Source organism: Sorex araneus, chromosome 5 (genome assembly GCF_027595985.1).
Source record: "Sorex araneus isolate mSorAra2 chromosome 5, mSorAra2.pri, whole genome shotgun sequence".
Taxonomy (NCBI): Eukaryota; Metazoa; Chordata; class Mammalia; order Eulipotyphla; family Soricidae; genus Sorex; species Sorex araneus.
The window spans coordinates 96,263,450-96,276,778 of NC_073306.1; the positions used below are offsets into that span (position 1 = coordinate 96,263,450).

The 13,329-nt window shown below is 55.1% G+C and overlaps 1 protein-coding gene across 3 annotated transcripts in view; it reads right to left on the reverse strand.

Moving 5' to 3' along the window:
* MOV10 (Mov10 RISC complex RNA helicase) overlaps positions 1-13,329 on the reverse strand; it is a 30,513-nt gene that overhangs the window by 1,940 nt on the left and 15,244 nt on the right. For all 3 annotated transcript variants that reach the window (XM_004616264.2, XM_055140488.1, XM_055140487.1), the window contains exons 3-15: positions 9,417-9,623; positions 8,668-8,903; positions 8,261-8,519; positions 5,448-5,579; positions 4,538-4,706; positions 3,317-3,471; positions 2,920-3,096; positions 2,664-2,811; positions 2,223-2,381; positions 1,911-2,014; positions 1,670-1,767; positions 1,369-1,585; positions 61-178 (exon numbers count right to left, since the gene is read on the reverse strand). In XM_004616264.2, coding sequence (XP_004616321.2) covers positions 61-178; positions 1,369-1,585; positions 1,670-1,767; positions 1,911-2,014; positions 2,223-2,381; positions 2,664-2,811; positions 2,920-3,096; positions 3,317-3,471; positions 4,538-4,706; positions 5,448-5,579; positions 8,261-8,519; positions 8,668-8,903; positions 9,417-9,623 — 2,179 coding nt within the window. The remainder of the gene's footprint in view (positions 1-60; positions 179-1,368; positions 1,586-1,669; positions 1,768-1,910; positions 2,015-2,222; positions 2,382-2,663; positions 2,812-2,919; positions 3,097-3,316; positions 3,472-4,537; positions 4,707-5,447; positions 5,580-8,260; positions 8,520-8,667; positions 8,904-9,416; positions 9,624-13,329) is intronic.

Genomic DNA, 13,329 nt, shown 5'->3' on the forward strand with positions numbered 1-13,329 from the left:
GCCTGCCCAACCGGGGGAGGGGATAAAGGGGGGGACTGGTGGGCCTCTGCCCAGCCGCACCTTCTGGGGCAGCCCCTCCCAGCTGCAGAAACGCTCTCGGTCCATTTTGTCTGCACAGGCCTGCAGCTCCTGGTCATAGTAGAGCTGGTTGGGGGTGTCCAGGATGGTGGGGTGAGACCTGGCACGAGAACAGTGGACCAGGAGCTAGAGGATCCTTCTGTCCTTGTCCTCAGCCGCTCCCACTTCCTGCGCTGGGCCCAGTGTCCTCTCGCCTGGCACACTGACCACACACACCACCAACAGTCACACCCAGCTCACTAGTTTAATGTAGTTTAATGATCAGGGACCCAGAACAAGACCCAAGAATGGACTCTCACTATTATCTGATGAGCTTTACTGCAAAAATATGAAATATACAACACAGGAAGTCTCAGCTGCAACCACCAAACTCTGTGACATGCCAGCCAAGGAGGTTGGTGTGGGTATGGTGCAGGTGAGGGGTGGAGTATGGGGACACTGGTGGAAGCTGACACTGGTGGTGGGATTGGTGTTAAAATACTACATGCAAAAAAAAATGCTTAAAATTCAACTATAATTCAGAACTCAACTGTCATTGTCACTGTCACTGTCATCCCGTTGCTCATCGATTTGCTCGAGCAGGCTCCAGTAACGTCTTCATTGTGAGACTTGTTACTGTTTTTGGCAGATCAAATACACCACAGGGAGCTTGTCAGGCTCTACCGTGCGGGCGGGATACTCTCAGTAGCTTGCCAGGCTCTCTGAGAGGGATGGAGGAATCGAACCCGGGTCGGCTGCATGCAAGGCAAACTCCCGCTGTGCTATCACTCCAGCCTCAGAACTCAACTATCAACTGTAAATCAGTTATTTAAAAATTATGTATGTATATATATATATATATATATATATATATATGTTATAAAACAATAGTTAACACTGCTGTCTAAAAAGAATAAAAACTGAGAAAGAACATTTTATGAACTCCTGGAATAAAGCTTAGAGAGCTCTTCAAATTGAGTCACGTAGGGCTGGAGAGCAGCTCAGAGACTGAGCACGCAGCAGGCAAGAGGCTTGGGTTCACTCCTGGCACTGCCTTGTCTCCTGAGCACCACCAGATGTGGTCCAAAAGCCAAAATTAAAATAAAAGCAGCAGTAGGTTTACATCCCTTTTTCTCACCCCTTAGGTGGCTTGGAAACGTCACCTGGAACCTGCCCTAGACCCATGCACAGGCAAATATGCTGCTCCAGAGTCAACCGTGGGCAGCTCGAAGAAGCCAGGAAGAAGGGGGCCGGCTTCCAGCTCAGAGCCCTTCTGCCAGCTGGCCCGCGGGCGTGAGGGTACGGGCTCACCTGTAGTTGCGTAGCAGCTTAGTGATGAACTGGGAGTTATAGCCGTCCGGGCCCTTCTTGTACAGGGCGTTGTAGGTGAGCAGGCGCTCCAACAGCGAGTAGCCCAGCCCGTGCCGCTGGGTGAGCGGGGAGCGCAACACGGGCCCCAGCTGCCGGGGGTCTCCTGCCAGCACCAGCTGCCCTCCAGGGTCACCCGACTCCTTGACTTCCAGCAGCCCTGGGAGAAGGGGCAGCAGCTTAAGGTCCCGTGTGGAATCCCATGCATAGTGGCCACCCCCGGCCCCCACCCTGAGCTCCTTACCCGCGATGGCCACCAGGCACTCGGGCTCCATAGAGTGGCCAGCCTCATCGATGAAGATGTGGGTGAAGTGGCTGATGGGAAACTGGGCCGAGACCAATCTGGCAGGGAGCAGGCACATAACTACCCAACAGAACGTTCGGCCCAGCCAGCTCTGACCCACCTCTTCCAATCTCCTGTGCTCCAGAAACCGCCTCCCCATCCCCGCAGCCTGGGCTGTCCACTTACACACACTGTCCCCCACCTGCTGGCCGTGATGAGGGTGGTAATTAATACGCGGTACTCCTGAAGCTGCTTCTTGGCTGGAAATACAAACTCCCCCTTCTTTGCATCCCAGTTACAGCAGGGCTGTGAAGGGAGAGAGTTCAGCTCCACCATCATCACCCTGACTGATTCTGACAGCAGGGACAGGACGGGAGAGGCCAGCCCATCCGAGGTCAGGGACAGGGCGGGAGAGGCCAGCCCACCCGAGGTCACCTCGAGCAGCAGAATCCAGGGCTCTGGTGTCCCACCTCCAGCACCCCTGCCCCATGACTCTCCCAGCTCCCCCCAGTACCTTGATGTCTTCAGGCACCAAGCGGATGTCCCTGCTGGGGGCCAGGAGGCGGTAGATGGCCCTGGGCAGGTGGGCTTGGAGCCGCTGGCAGAGGAGGTCAGCCCCTGAGTTGGAGGGGGCGCAGGCCAGGATGTGGGCCTTGGGCAAATGCTTCACCACCTGTGGGGCAGTGGCAAGCAGAGTTTGGGGCAAGGCCCGGGACTGGAGCGCCCAGGGCGGGCACAGGCTGGTGCCATGGGGCCTGGGCTTCCCAAGGGCGGGGCTGAGTCCCAACAGAGGGCAACTGTTGTTGTAGGGTCGGGTTATGGATATGGGCAGGGCGACCCCAACAATCTGGCCCCACCTGCACATGCTCGGGGGCCACACTGACCCCTGAGGTCAGCTCAGACAAATCAGGGAACTGTGGACTTGGTCTGGCAGGGGTCAGGGGAGAGGCCCCACCTGCTTGATGGCTTCCACTAAAGTGACTGTCTTGCCGGTGCCCGGGGGCCCAAAGATGATGTAGGGGGCTGGCCGGGTAGTGCCCAGAACAATGTGCTTCAAGGCTTGCAGCTGCTCGGGGTTCGACTCCAGAGTTCGGTCGTACAGGCTGGCAGGAGAGGTGTCGACCCCCATCACTGGGCGTTCCAGAGGCCTCCCTACCTCCTCCCCCCAGCCATGTGTCCAGGGCCTAAGGGATAGCCCGCCCAAGTCTCACTTGAGGGTCACATTGGAGGGCAGCAGTGGGACCCCACGGGCAGCCGTGGGGAAGAGCACGGGCTCCAGTGGGCCATGGCCCGTCAGCTCCAGAGCCCGGTGCTGCACTCGCAGCGGCTGGCGGTTGAAGGTGAAGCTCACATCGAAGGCCAGTCCAAACACGAAACGGTTCAGGAGGCTGGCGGGAGGGGGTCGTGGGGGGCTTTTGTGAGCAGCAGAGCCTATCCCGACTACCCCCTCTCCAAGACCTCCAGGCAAAGGGCCCAAGGCATCATGGGTGCCCCAGAGGGAGAGCACCCTGCTCCTCCCCGGGGGTCCCACTCTCCCACAGAGCACCCCCCTTGCCCTTGCCCCAGAGAGATGCCCTTCCCCTCACCCCAGAGGTCTCAGGCACATACCTCCTGGAGAAGCTCAGCTTGACACGGTCCAACTCCACCCTGTGCACGAAGCCCTTGTAAGTGACAGGCTCTTCCAGGTGTGACTCGGTGGACAGAACAGCAAACAGGTGGTCGCCCCGGAGCACTGAGGGGCGGCTCTCGGCCACCCCTGGGACCTACAGGGTGTGAACTCAGTTAGCATCTATCTGGGACTGATGCTTGGCAAGCGTCAGGGGACAGAGCAAGTCCTGAGCTGCTTAGGGACCACCAAAGCCCTCCCGCCTGTCTGCCTGGTCTCTCAGCAGGTCAGCTCCTGTCTGCCGTAATGGTCTGGTATAAGGATCACTGCCTTGCATGCAGGTGACCCTGGGCCAGTACTCACCACTGTTCCTGGTCCCTCAGGTGCCCTAGAGTGAACCCTAGGTCCAGAGCCAAGAGTCGGCCCTGAGCTCCACCAGATGTAGCCCTGAAACCCTTCTAAAGAGATCAAGTCTCGTTCAGGGCTGGAGAGAGAGCCCAGTGGGTTGGCAAGCATTCTTGGCATGCCAGAGGCCCAGCTTCAACCCTCCAACCCCCAACCCCAAGGGTCTCCTGAGCTCTGCTGTGGGAACCTCCAGGAAAAGCCAGAAGGAAAGAGCCTTTGATCACTATTGGGCCTGGGAAACCCCACCCCGGCCAAAATCAACTCTTGTTCAAGGTGGGGCAGAAGAAGGCTGTCTAGGAATTAAGGTGGCTGACCCGGTTCTATCCTTGATATGGTTCCTCAGCACCACTGAGAGTGACCCCTAAGCACAGCCATGCACCTGGACTGCTCCAAAAGCAAAATACATGCCCACCACGTACAAGGCCAAATCCAATCCCCAGCACCACACCCCCGCTTAAAAAAACAACAAAAAACCCAAACCTAAAATAAGATCACAGACAGGGGATGGCAAACTAAAACCTGGGACATCCCCACGCCTGGCTGGGTGCAGGCTACTCTTTCCAGTTTTGGGGTCACATTGGGAGGTGCTCAGGGCTTCCTCCTGGCTCTGTGCTCAGGAACCACTCCTGGCTTTGCACTGGGAACCATATGGGATGCCAGGGATCAAACCTGGGTCAGCCGCCTGCAAGGCCCAAGTGCCCTCCTCGCTGTCCTATCCTCACTGGCCCTGCTCAGGCCCTCAGCAGCCAGGCCAGCACCACCCCTGCTATCCTCCCTGCTGGGGGCAGCGACCCTGCTGGCACGCCCAGAGCCCCGACCTCCAGCGTAAGCAGTGCAGGCCTCTGGTCCGAGGGGTCCCAGGTCATGGGCACAGACTCCAGGTCGTAGTGGCGGATGTCATGCTCCATCTGGAGCTCCTCCAGGTGCAGCAGCAGGCGCAGCTTCCCCGTGTAGTTCCGCCATTTCAGGCCTGTCTCCAGCCGGGCCCTGCGGGGGGGCATGGGGCAGGGAGCAGGCACCCTCAGCACCCACCCTCTGCCCTGAATAGATCTGGGGTGCCCAGCCAGGAGAGCAGACAAGTGGGTGAGCATCTGTGGACTCAAAGGAGGGAGGCCCCCTCCCCCTCTGGCGTGTAGTGCTGGGGCTGGAAGGCAGTGCTCAAAGCGGAGGCAGTGGAAGGCCTCCAAAGCACTGGAAGGCAGTGCTTTGAGCAAGTGCTCAAAGCGGAGGCCCCCACCCCTACTCCTCCTCACCCCTGACTTGGCATCTCCAGCCCTGCTTCTTCGGGCACACCCTCTGCTCACTCGGATGCCGCTGTCTGCTCCGAGTTCCCCTGCTTCTGAAAAGCAGTGTCCCCACCCCATCTGCTGCCACTTCATTTCCGTTCTTTTCACACTCCCAACTCGACCAGGTCCATGTTTGTTTGGGCACAACACCTGGCAGTGCTCGGGGATCACTCCTGCTGGGGCTCAGGGGGGGCCACATGGAGTGCCATGGATGGAAGCCTGGTTCATCACGCAAGAGGCAAGTGCCCAGCCCACTGTACTATCTCTCTGGCCCAAAGTAAGTGTTTTTAAAGATAAGTGCCCACACCCTGAGAATGGGCGGATGACCAGGCTGCTGGCTGGCTTTGAACAGGACCTGTCGCAGACTGCAGTGGGTCAGAAAGAACAGTGGAGGCCAGGGCAGTCCCAGAAAGCAGCACAGTTGTGCAAGCGGGGGCCTTACTTGATCTCGGCGATCTCCTTAGGGGCAGTGAAGATGCTCTTTCCCTGGAGGTTCGGGAGCAGCTGCCGGAGGTGAGGCGGGGGCGGGTAGTGCCCCAGCGGCAGGCTGAACTCCAGGTCGTAGCCTGTACCACTGCAGGAGAGGGGAGAGAGAGCAATCCCAACGGACCCTGCAGTCAGGCAGGGCCACTCCCGCAGGACACAGCAGTCCAGCCAGAGACAGCGCTAGGTGCTGCAACTCACTGCTGTCACTGGCCAGTCTCCTTGTCAAAAAGCTGAGACTGAGAAATAACATCAACAGGGATCTACACCGGAGTCTGAGGGGGTCTCTGGAGGAAACTGGAAATGGTAATTAAATCAATGAGTACCCGAGATTTCCAACATCCAGCAATAACCGATGCTGACTTTTGGCTCTATCGCCTTTGATACTTTTCCTTCATGTTGCGCAGTTACCCATCACAGAGGCTATGGCTGGCCAGGCTAAAGTCACAGACTGGAGCCTGACATGAGTCACAGACCGGAGCCTGACATGCACCCGGCTCACACACATACATACCCACGCATAGTGCTAAGGGCATCACATTGAGCCTGGGCCACTGGCAGGCAAAGTACACGCCCTGCCCTCAACTTCGGCGATCCCTAGCCCCACTCAGACATTTTCCCCATCTGTTCCTCTGTTCTGCCACACAACTTTTTTTTTTTTCTTTTTGGGTCATACCTGGCAATGCACAGGGGTTACTCCTGGCGGTGCTCAGGGGACCATATGGGATGCTGGGAATCGAACCCGGGTCTGCTGCATGGAAGGCAAATGCCCTACCCACTGTGCTATTGCTCCAGCCCCTCACAAAACATATTTTTAATTTTTGGTTTATTAGGCTACACCAGCAGCACTCGGGTCTTACTCCTGGCTCTGTGCTCAGGGATCCATTCCTGGAGGGGCTCAGGAGACCCTGGGATTGAACCTGGGTAGAACACACGCAACTGAAGCACCCGACCTGCTGAACACCCTTTCCAACCTCCATACACGCATTTTTAACAAAAGAGCACAGTGAGTCATCAGAGCCAGAGCCAGGACAGAGGTTTGGTCACTGACTGAATGCTACTGGGTCGGCTGTGACCCTGGTTTAAATCTTCAGCAGCATATATGGCTCCCTGAGCACGGGTGGAATATCCAGATCACAGAACCAAGGTATCGCCCCAAACACCCCACCCATACCTCAAATTAAAACACAACAAAAACACAAGGGCCTGGGGCTGGAGCAATAGCACAGTGGGTAGGATGTTTGCCTTGCACGTAGCCGACCCAGGTTCGATTCCCAACATCCCATATGGTCCCCTGAACACCGCCAGGAGTAATTCCTGAGTGCAGAGCCAGGAGTAACCTCTGTGCATCACAGGGTGTGACCCCCCAAAAAAGCAAAAACAACAGCAAAAAGACAAACAAAAAAACACAAGGGTCTTTGTGTTTGGGGGCCACACATGGTAGAGCTCAGGGCTTACTCTTGGCTCTGTTCTCAGGGATCACAGACTATACGGGGTGTTAGGGATGGAACCCGGTTCAGCCTCAAGAAAGGCAGGAGCCCTGCCCACTGTAACTCTCTCTCCAACCCCAGCAATGGTCTACCTTTTGCTTGCGTATATAGCCCAGTATTGGGAGCTGGAGTGATAGCACAGCGGGTAGGGTGTTTGCCTTGCACGCGGCAGACCCGGTTTCGAATCCCAGCATCCCATATGGTCCCCCGAGCACCGCAGGAGTAATTCCTGAGTGCATGAGCCAGGAGTAACCCCTGTACATCGCCAGGTGTGACCCCCCAAAAAGAAAAAAAAATTAAAAAAATAAAATAAAAAAAATTTAAATATAGCCCAGTATTTGGCTAACACCTCGATGTTACACAGCGGTGTGAGGGCTAGGGAGACAGCTCAACGAGCTAGTGTGCATGTTCTCCACGTGGGCAGTCTGGGTTCAATGGTCAGTCCTGCCTGGTAACCCAGCACTGCCAAGAGTGATGCCTGAGAACCACTTGATGTGGCCCCAAGAGAGAGGGGCCCAAGTGACAGGACAGCGGATAGCATGCTTGCCTTGCACAAATGAAAAAATTAATAACTAAAACATGCTACAGAGAAATGTATAGGGCTGCAGATATGGCACAAATGGTAGAGCATATGTGTGTACAGACTCTTGGCCCAATCCCTGGCATCCTATGCCTACCCCACTCTCCTTCCACCAGCACCACCAAGTGTAGCCCCACAGGGATGGAAAGATGAGCTGTCCACACCTACTGTATGATTCAGTCACATAAAATGTCCCAAATAGGTAAGTCTATAGAGACAAAGCTGGTGGGAATTTGTTTAGTACTGGGAGGGCACAAATGGACAGCAGTAAGAAGTGAGAAGCTAGAGGTGGGGATGGGGTTCCTCTATGGGGTAATGAAATGTTCCCGAACAGATCAGGGGGATGACTGCATGTGTCTGCCAATATGCAAAGAGTCGAGCTCCTACCACCTCAAGTGGCTGGATTGCTGATGTGTGAATGATCTCAAGTTGTCAAAACAAGACCTCCACCACTGGCTGCAGTTAACCTGGCAGCACTGCTAGTGAGAGTACTGAAAAGGCCTCAGGAGCAGGAAGAGGCTCATGGTAGAGCATTTGTCTCACATGTGTGAGATTCCGGGTTCAAGTGGAGGCACTACAGGGCTTCACCCCCTCTAATACTCCAGCACAAGATCCAACTTGTAATGAGGGAAGGGCTCAGCCTCCCACCCACAGGGGAGCCCCTCGCACCCCCAAAGCTGCGATGCATGAGGCATGACTCACCAGTCGGGTTTCTCTCCCTCTTCGATTCGCCTGGTTGTGACAGGGTTTCTAGTGACCTGGCTCCGAGTGAAGGGACTGGTAGGCTTCAGCTGGGCAGCCAGGGGACTGTGGGCAACGCCAGCCAAGAAGCGGGCGATGTAGAAAGTGCCAGCCCCTTCCGAGCCCGATGCCCCAGGCCCCAGCAGCTCCCAGAGCACGGTGGCCGGGAAGTAGCCCACAAAGCTGGTCTGGCAGTGGACACGGAGCTCAAAGGATTCACCTGGGGGAGGAATGCTCATGAGTCCTCCCGTCAGATCCCTCCTCCCAAGGCAGGAGCGGACAAAAGGTCCCGGCAAGCTGGCAGGAGAGCTCGTTCAGGGCAGGCCCTCCCCAAATGCAGAGGCGCTTTCCTTTGGAAATCCCCTCACCAGGGCCCAGTGGGCAGGGAAGTTCCTCATCAGCATAGAAGAAGGTGAATTGTGGGGTCCAGCAGAGTGGGAAGAGGTGGGTCAGGGTGACAGGCTGGCTCCCTCCGTTGCGCAGCCGCAGAGTCAGCACCTCCTCGCAGTCCACGTGCAGCCGGATAAGGAGCTGCCCGTCAACGGCTTCGTGGGGCCCCTGGACTTCTATATCCACCCCATGTTTGCCATGAAGGTACTGCGCCCTGGCGGGTAGACAGAACAGGGTTGAGGCTCTGGCCCTGCACGCGGCCCCTCACAGTTCAATCCCTGGAACCAAAGACAGTCCCTGTGCACTGCTGGGAGTGCTCCAGAGCACTACGGGCATGGTCCCTGACCCCCGTGCCCCCAAAAGGTACTGAACCCTAGTAAGGGTGGGCACCAAGGAGCAGGGTTTGGAGAATTTTAGGCTGGCACAATGCCAGTGGAATCAGAACACCCTATTTGCCCTCATCCCCCACTCCCAGAGAGGGGCTATACCCCTGAAGCCACACGCTCTTGATTTTTTTTGTTTGTTTAGAGCCACACCTGGAAGTATTCAGAGGAAGTTTCCTCTGGCTCTGTGCTCAGAGCACCATGCAGGGTGCCCAGGACCGAAGCCAGGCTGGTGCAGGTCCAAGAGTGCCAGGTCTTCCTGCTGTACTATCACTCCGGCCCCAGTCAAGCACCCTTCTCTCAGCCAGCCACCCGCAAGCCCTGTCCCCAAGCCCTGTGCCCACCTGTCATGAAAGATCTTGGCTAACAGCGAATTTTTCTGCTGGCTGAGCTCTGCACCCTGTCTCTGTGGCTCCTGGGCAAGCTCGGTGGAATCCTGGGCACAGCGCTCCAGCCTGAAGAACCGCACTTGCGTCTTGGTGACATAGGCCAGGTTTGCGATCTTCATCCCGTACAGCATAGAGGAGAAGCCGGGAGAGCGGGTCTCACAGCTGCCAAAGCAGAGACACTAGGAAGTCAGGACGGCAGGGCTTCTTCAGGTTGGAAGGAAAGGCAAGAGAACCCACACAAAATACAGATGTTCCCAACGGGAGGCTGAGGGCCAGGACAGGCACTACTGATGTGGGTACAGGGAGAGAGGAGGCTGGAGCCATAATACAGTGAGGAGGGTGCAGCCTTACATGCAGCCGACCCGTAGTCAATCCCCGGCACCCCAAATGCTATGCAGAGCACCACCAGGAGTAAGCCCTGGGCACCACCAGGTATGGCCCCCCAAACCACCAGCAACAAACTAAGGGACTAGAAAGAAAAGAAGAATTTACCTTTAGAGAAACACTATTTGAGACAAAAAGATACAAACAACCCATCTAATAGAACTCTGGGCAAAGGCAGGGGTATGGTGGGTTGCTTGAGAGGGCTGATCTAAGGTCCAGCCTGACAATGAGAGGGGATCAGAGAAATACAGATGTCCAGGATATGTGGACAAGGTGGCTGTTTGGACAGCAATGACCCCCCCAGGACTCAAGGGTGCAGATGGAACCAGCAGGAAGGGAAAAGATCCTCCTCCAGAGAGCGAATAGCTTGGCTCTGTGCCTGGAGAAGATGAAGACAGGGGAAATGGTCAGAAGAACGCTTACCCCAAGGATCAGATCAGTGCCCCGAATTCAGCGTAGTAAACTCAACACACACAGACACACAGAGACACACAGAGACACACACAGACACACACACACCCCATTATGTGCCAGACCCTGCACTGGACATGGGACTTCAAATATGCAAGAGACCCCAGCCTGCCCCAGTGGGCACAGTCTGCACAGACTCCTGCAAAGGATGTTTCCAGGGCAGTCCAAATGGCTGGGTGGGCACTGAGAGTGTGAGCAGGGGCTGTGTCCATCATGCCTCCCCAGGATGATCAGGATCAGACTCATCGAGGACAGAAGGGCTGCAGCCATAGCACAGCAGGTAAGGTGCTTGCCTGGCATGCAGACAACACAGGTTCGATCCTCAGCACCCGATAAAGCCCCCTGAGCACCTCTAGGAGTGATTCCTGAACACTGCACCAGGAGTAAGCCCTGAGCCCTGCCACCAAGTGTGACCCCAAAACAAAACCAAAACAAAAAAGAAAGAGTCCAGAGAGAGAGGACAGAGACTGGGGCCCTGCCTTGCACATGTGTGGTTATGCAACTCCATTTCAGGGACCGCAGGTGATCCACTCAGTACTGGGGTGGGGCGGGAGGGGAGAATCTCTGAGCACAGATCTGAGAGTAACCCCCGACACATCAGGTGAGGCCTTACCCCACTTCCCAAAAAAAAAAACCACAAACAAAACAACTGAGCATGAAGCATGAATGGACCTCACCAGATGTAAGAAAAAGCACCAAGGACTGTGTGTGTGTATAATAATCCACTGTACGCACCAAACACAGGCGCCAGAGATAGCACAGTGGGGAGGGCACTTGCCTTGCACACTGCCGACCTGGGCTCAATCCCCAGCATCTCCCGACCCCCAGCAGGAGGGACTCCTGAGTACAGATCCAGGAGTAACCCCTGAGCACTGCCAGCTGTGGCGCCAAACTAAAAAACAAAAAATAATAAGCATCAAGCATATGCCAAGGTGTCTGTCTCGTGTGTGTGTGTGTGTGTGTGTGTGTGTGTGTGTGTGTGTGTGTGACGGGAAACATGTACAAGGGGCGTGGGGTGGACTGCCCCCCACTGTGACACTAGCTGGGCACCTTGTGTGTGGTATTCCCCTCTCCTCCTCTCTAAAGTGGGGGGTGTGAGACTTACCTGGTAGGTGCCTGCAGGATCTCACCAAGAGGGCAGGGCAGGAGCCTCACAGCCAGGGCATGGCACACAGAGCTCTAGTGAGGGGCGCTAGGATTAGTATCACACACAGTCCAGGCATGCCCCAGTGAGGTGGGCAAGGGAAGGAGTGGCAGGAGGTAGCAGAGGCAGCCAGGGACCAGGTCCAGCACAGTTCAGCATGGCAGGCCACAAAGCCTGGACTTCACGCTGAAGCCAAAACCCCGCAAGTAACTTCACGGACAGATTACTATCTGGACAACTGACCATTCTCGATATTTTGTAGGAAACAAAAATGATTCCTTGTTCCATGGTTCTGTAACCATGGTAATCCCAATAAAGGCTAAAACTAGAGGATAGGAAGATCGTGTCTAGGGCATGAGAGATTCAGGCATTTGCCTAGCCCCAGGACTGGGTATAGTACAAGGGATAACCCCGAGCACAGAGCCAGGAATACTGAGCACTGCCAGGTGTGGCCCACCACTAGCCCCCAAATCAAAAAGATCGGTTCTGCTTCTTGTTATAGGCATTTTCCTGGTGCCTGTCTCTAACTCTGCATCTCCTCTTCATCCTGAGTGAACGAGTGGTATGTCTCACAAAACTTCAAATTGGCTCTGATTTACTTTAAAGAGGTAAGTCAGGTCACAGAAAACACACAGTGAGTGTTAGCTACTACTGTTGGTATTGGTATTAGTGATAGTAGTGACTACTAGGAGCAGAAGTGGCAGGGGTTGTAACTTTCAGCATGCATGAAAGGCTAGCCTGAGCTGAGAGCTTCAGCTGTGTGGTAGGTTTAAGCAGGGGAGTGGCAAAATCAGATTGGCATTGCAGATGGCTCCAGCATCAGGTTGGAGCATGGCTTTGCTGGAGGCAAGACTGTAGGTAGGGAAACCAGTTAGAAGACACGTGTGTTGGAATATTTTCCCCTTTTCAGCTGCCTTCTAGAGATAATTTCAGAGGCAGTTTCCCTTTTCTCACAAGAAGCCTGGCTGGTCTTTGACATGCAGATTTTAGGTGCTAGCCACACCTGACTTGACATTGTAGATTCCAGGCTCTGGCCTAGCCTAATCTTTGGGATGTAAACCGAGTGCTTTCAGCCCAAGGAAGGCTCTGGTTTTGGTTTTGTATCTTCTTTCTGGGGGGCCTAGATTAATGGCCTGCAGATACAAGAGAATAATGTTGCCTCAATGTTCTTCCTGTTGTGAGGATCTGGCCCAGGACAGACCACAGGAATCTATTTAGCTTTCTTAAGACTCTTTTTACAGGAGCCCGCATTCTAGAATAACTTGATTTTCTGCCCCTGAGCAAGGAATTCAGATACAGGCACCCCGGGTTCGCAAGAAGGGTGGTGGTCAGACCAGATAACCAGACCCATATCACATGACCCAGAACTGCCCCCAGAACCGGGACATTTCTGAATATTGGCACGAATACTGATCTCTAAAACCATAGGCTAAGGAGTGATGTCCTTTTAAATGGATTGGTTAAGAAAGTTTGCAATATTACAAATCTATTGGCTATGAAATGCGCGGGCTCTGCTGTAACGGCCGGGGAAGGCCTATATAAGATCTCCTTTGAAGAAGCTCGGGGTCTTTGGCCCAACCTGCTGGACCTGCGTGTCCGTGTAGGCGGCTGGACCCTGGCTAGCCAGTCTTACAATAAACCCTGCTTGCTGTTTGCAGTCTCTGGAGTCTCTTTGTCGTTATAGGGAGATCTCGATCCGCGCCCTAACACTGTAACATCTTTTGGTGCCTTTGGTGACGTCAATGTATTGCACCCTTTGGAAGTGCCATGATGAGTAAAAGGGGTTCGGAGAGAGATACACGAGAGGAGAGACTAGAGAAGGAGGTGGCGGTAGATCCAAGAGAGAGGCCAGAGCTGGGAGTGCGGGAG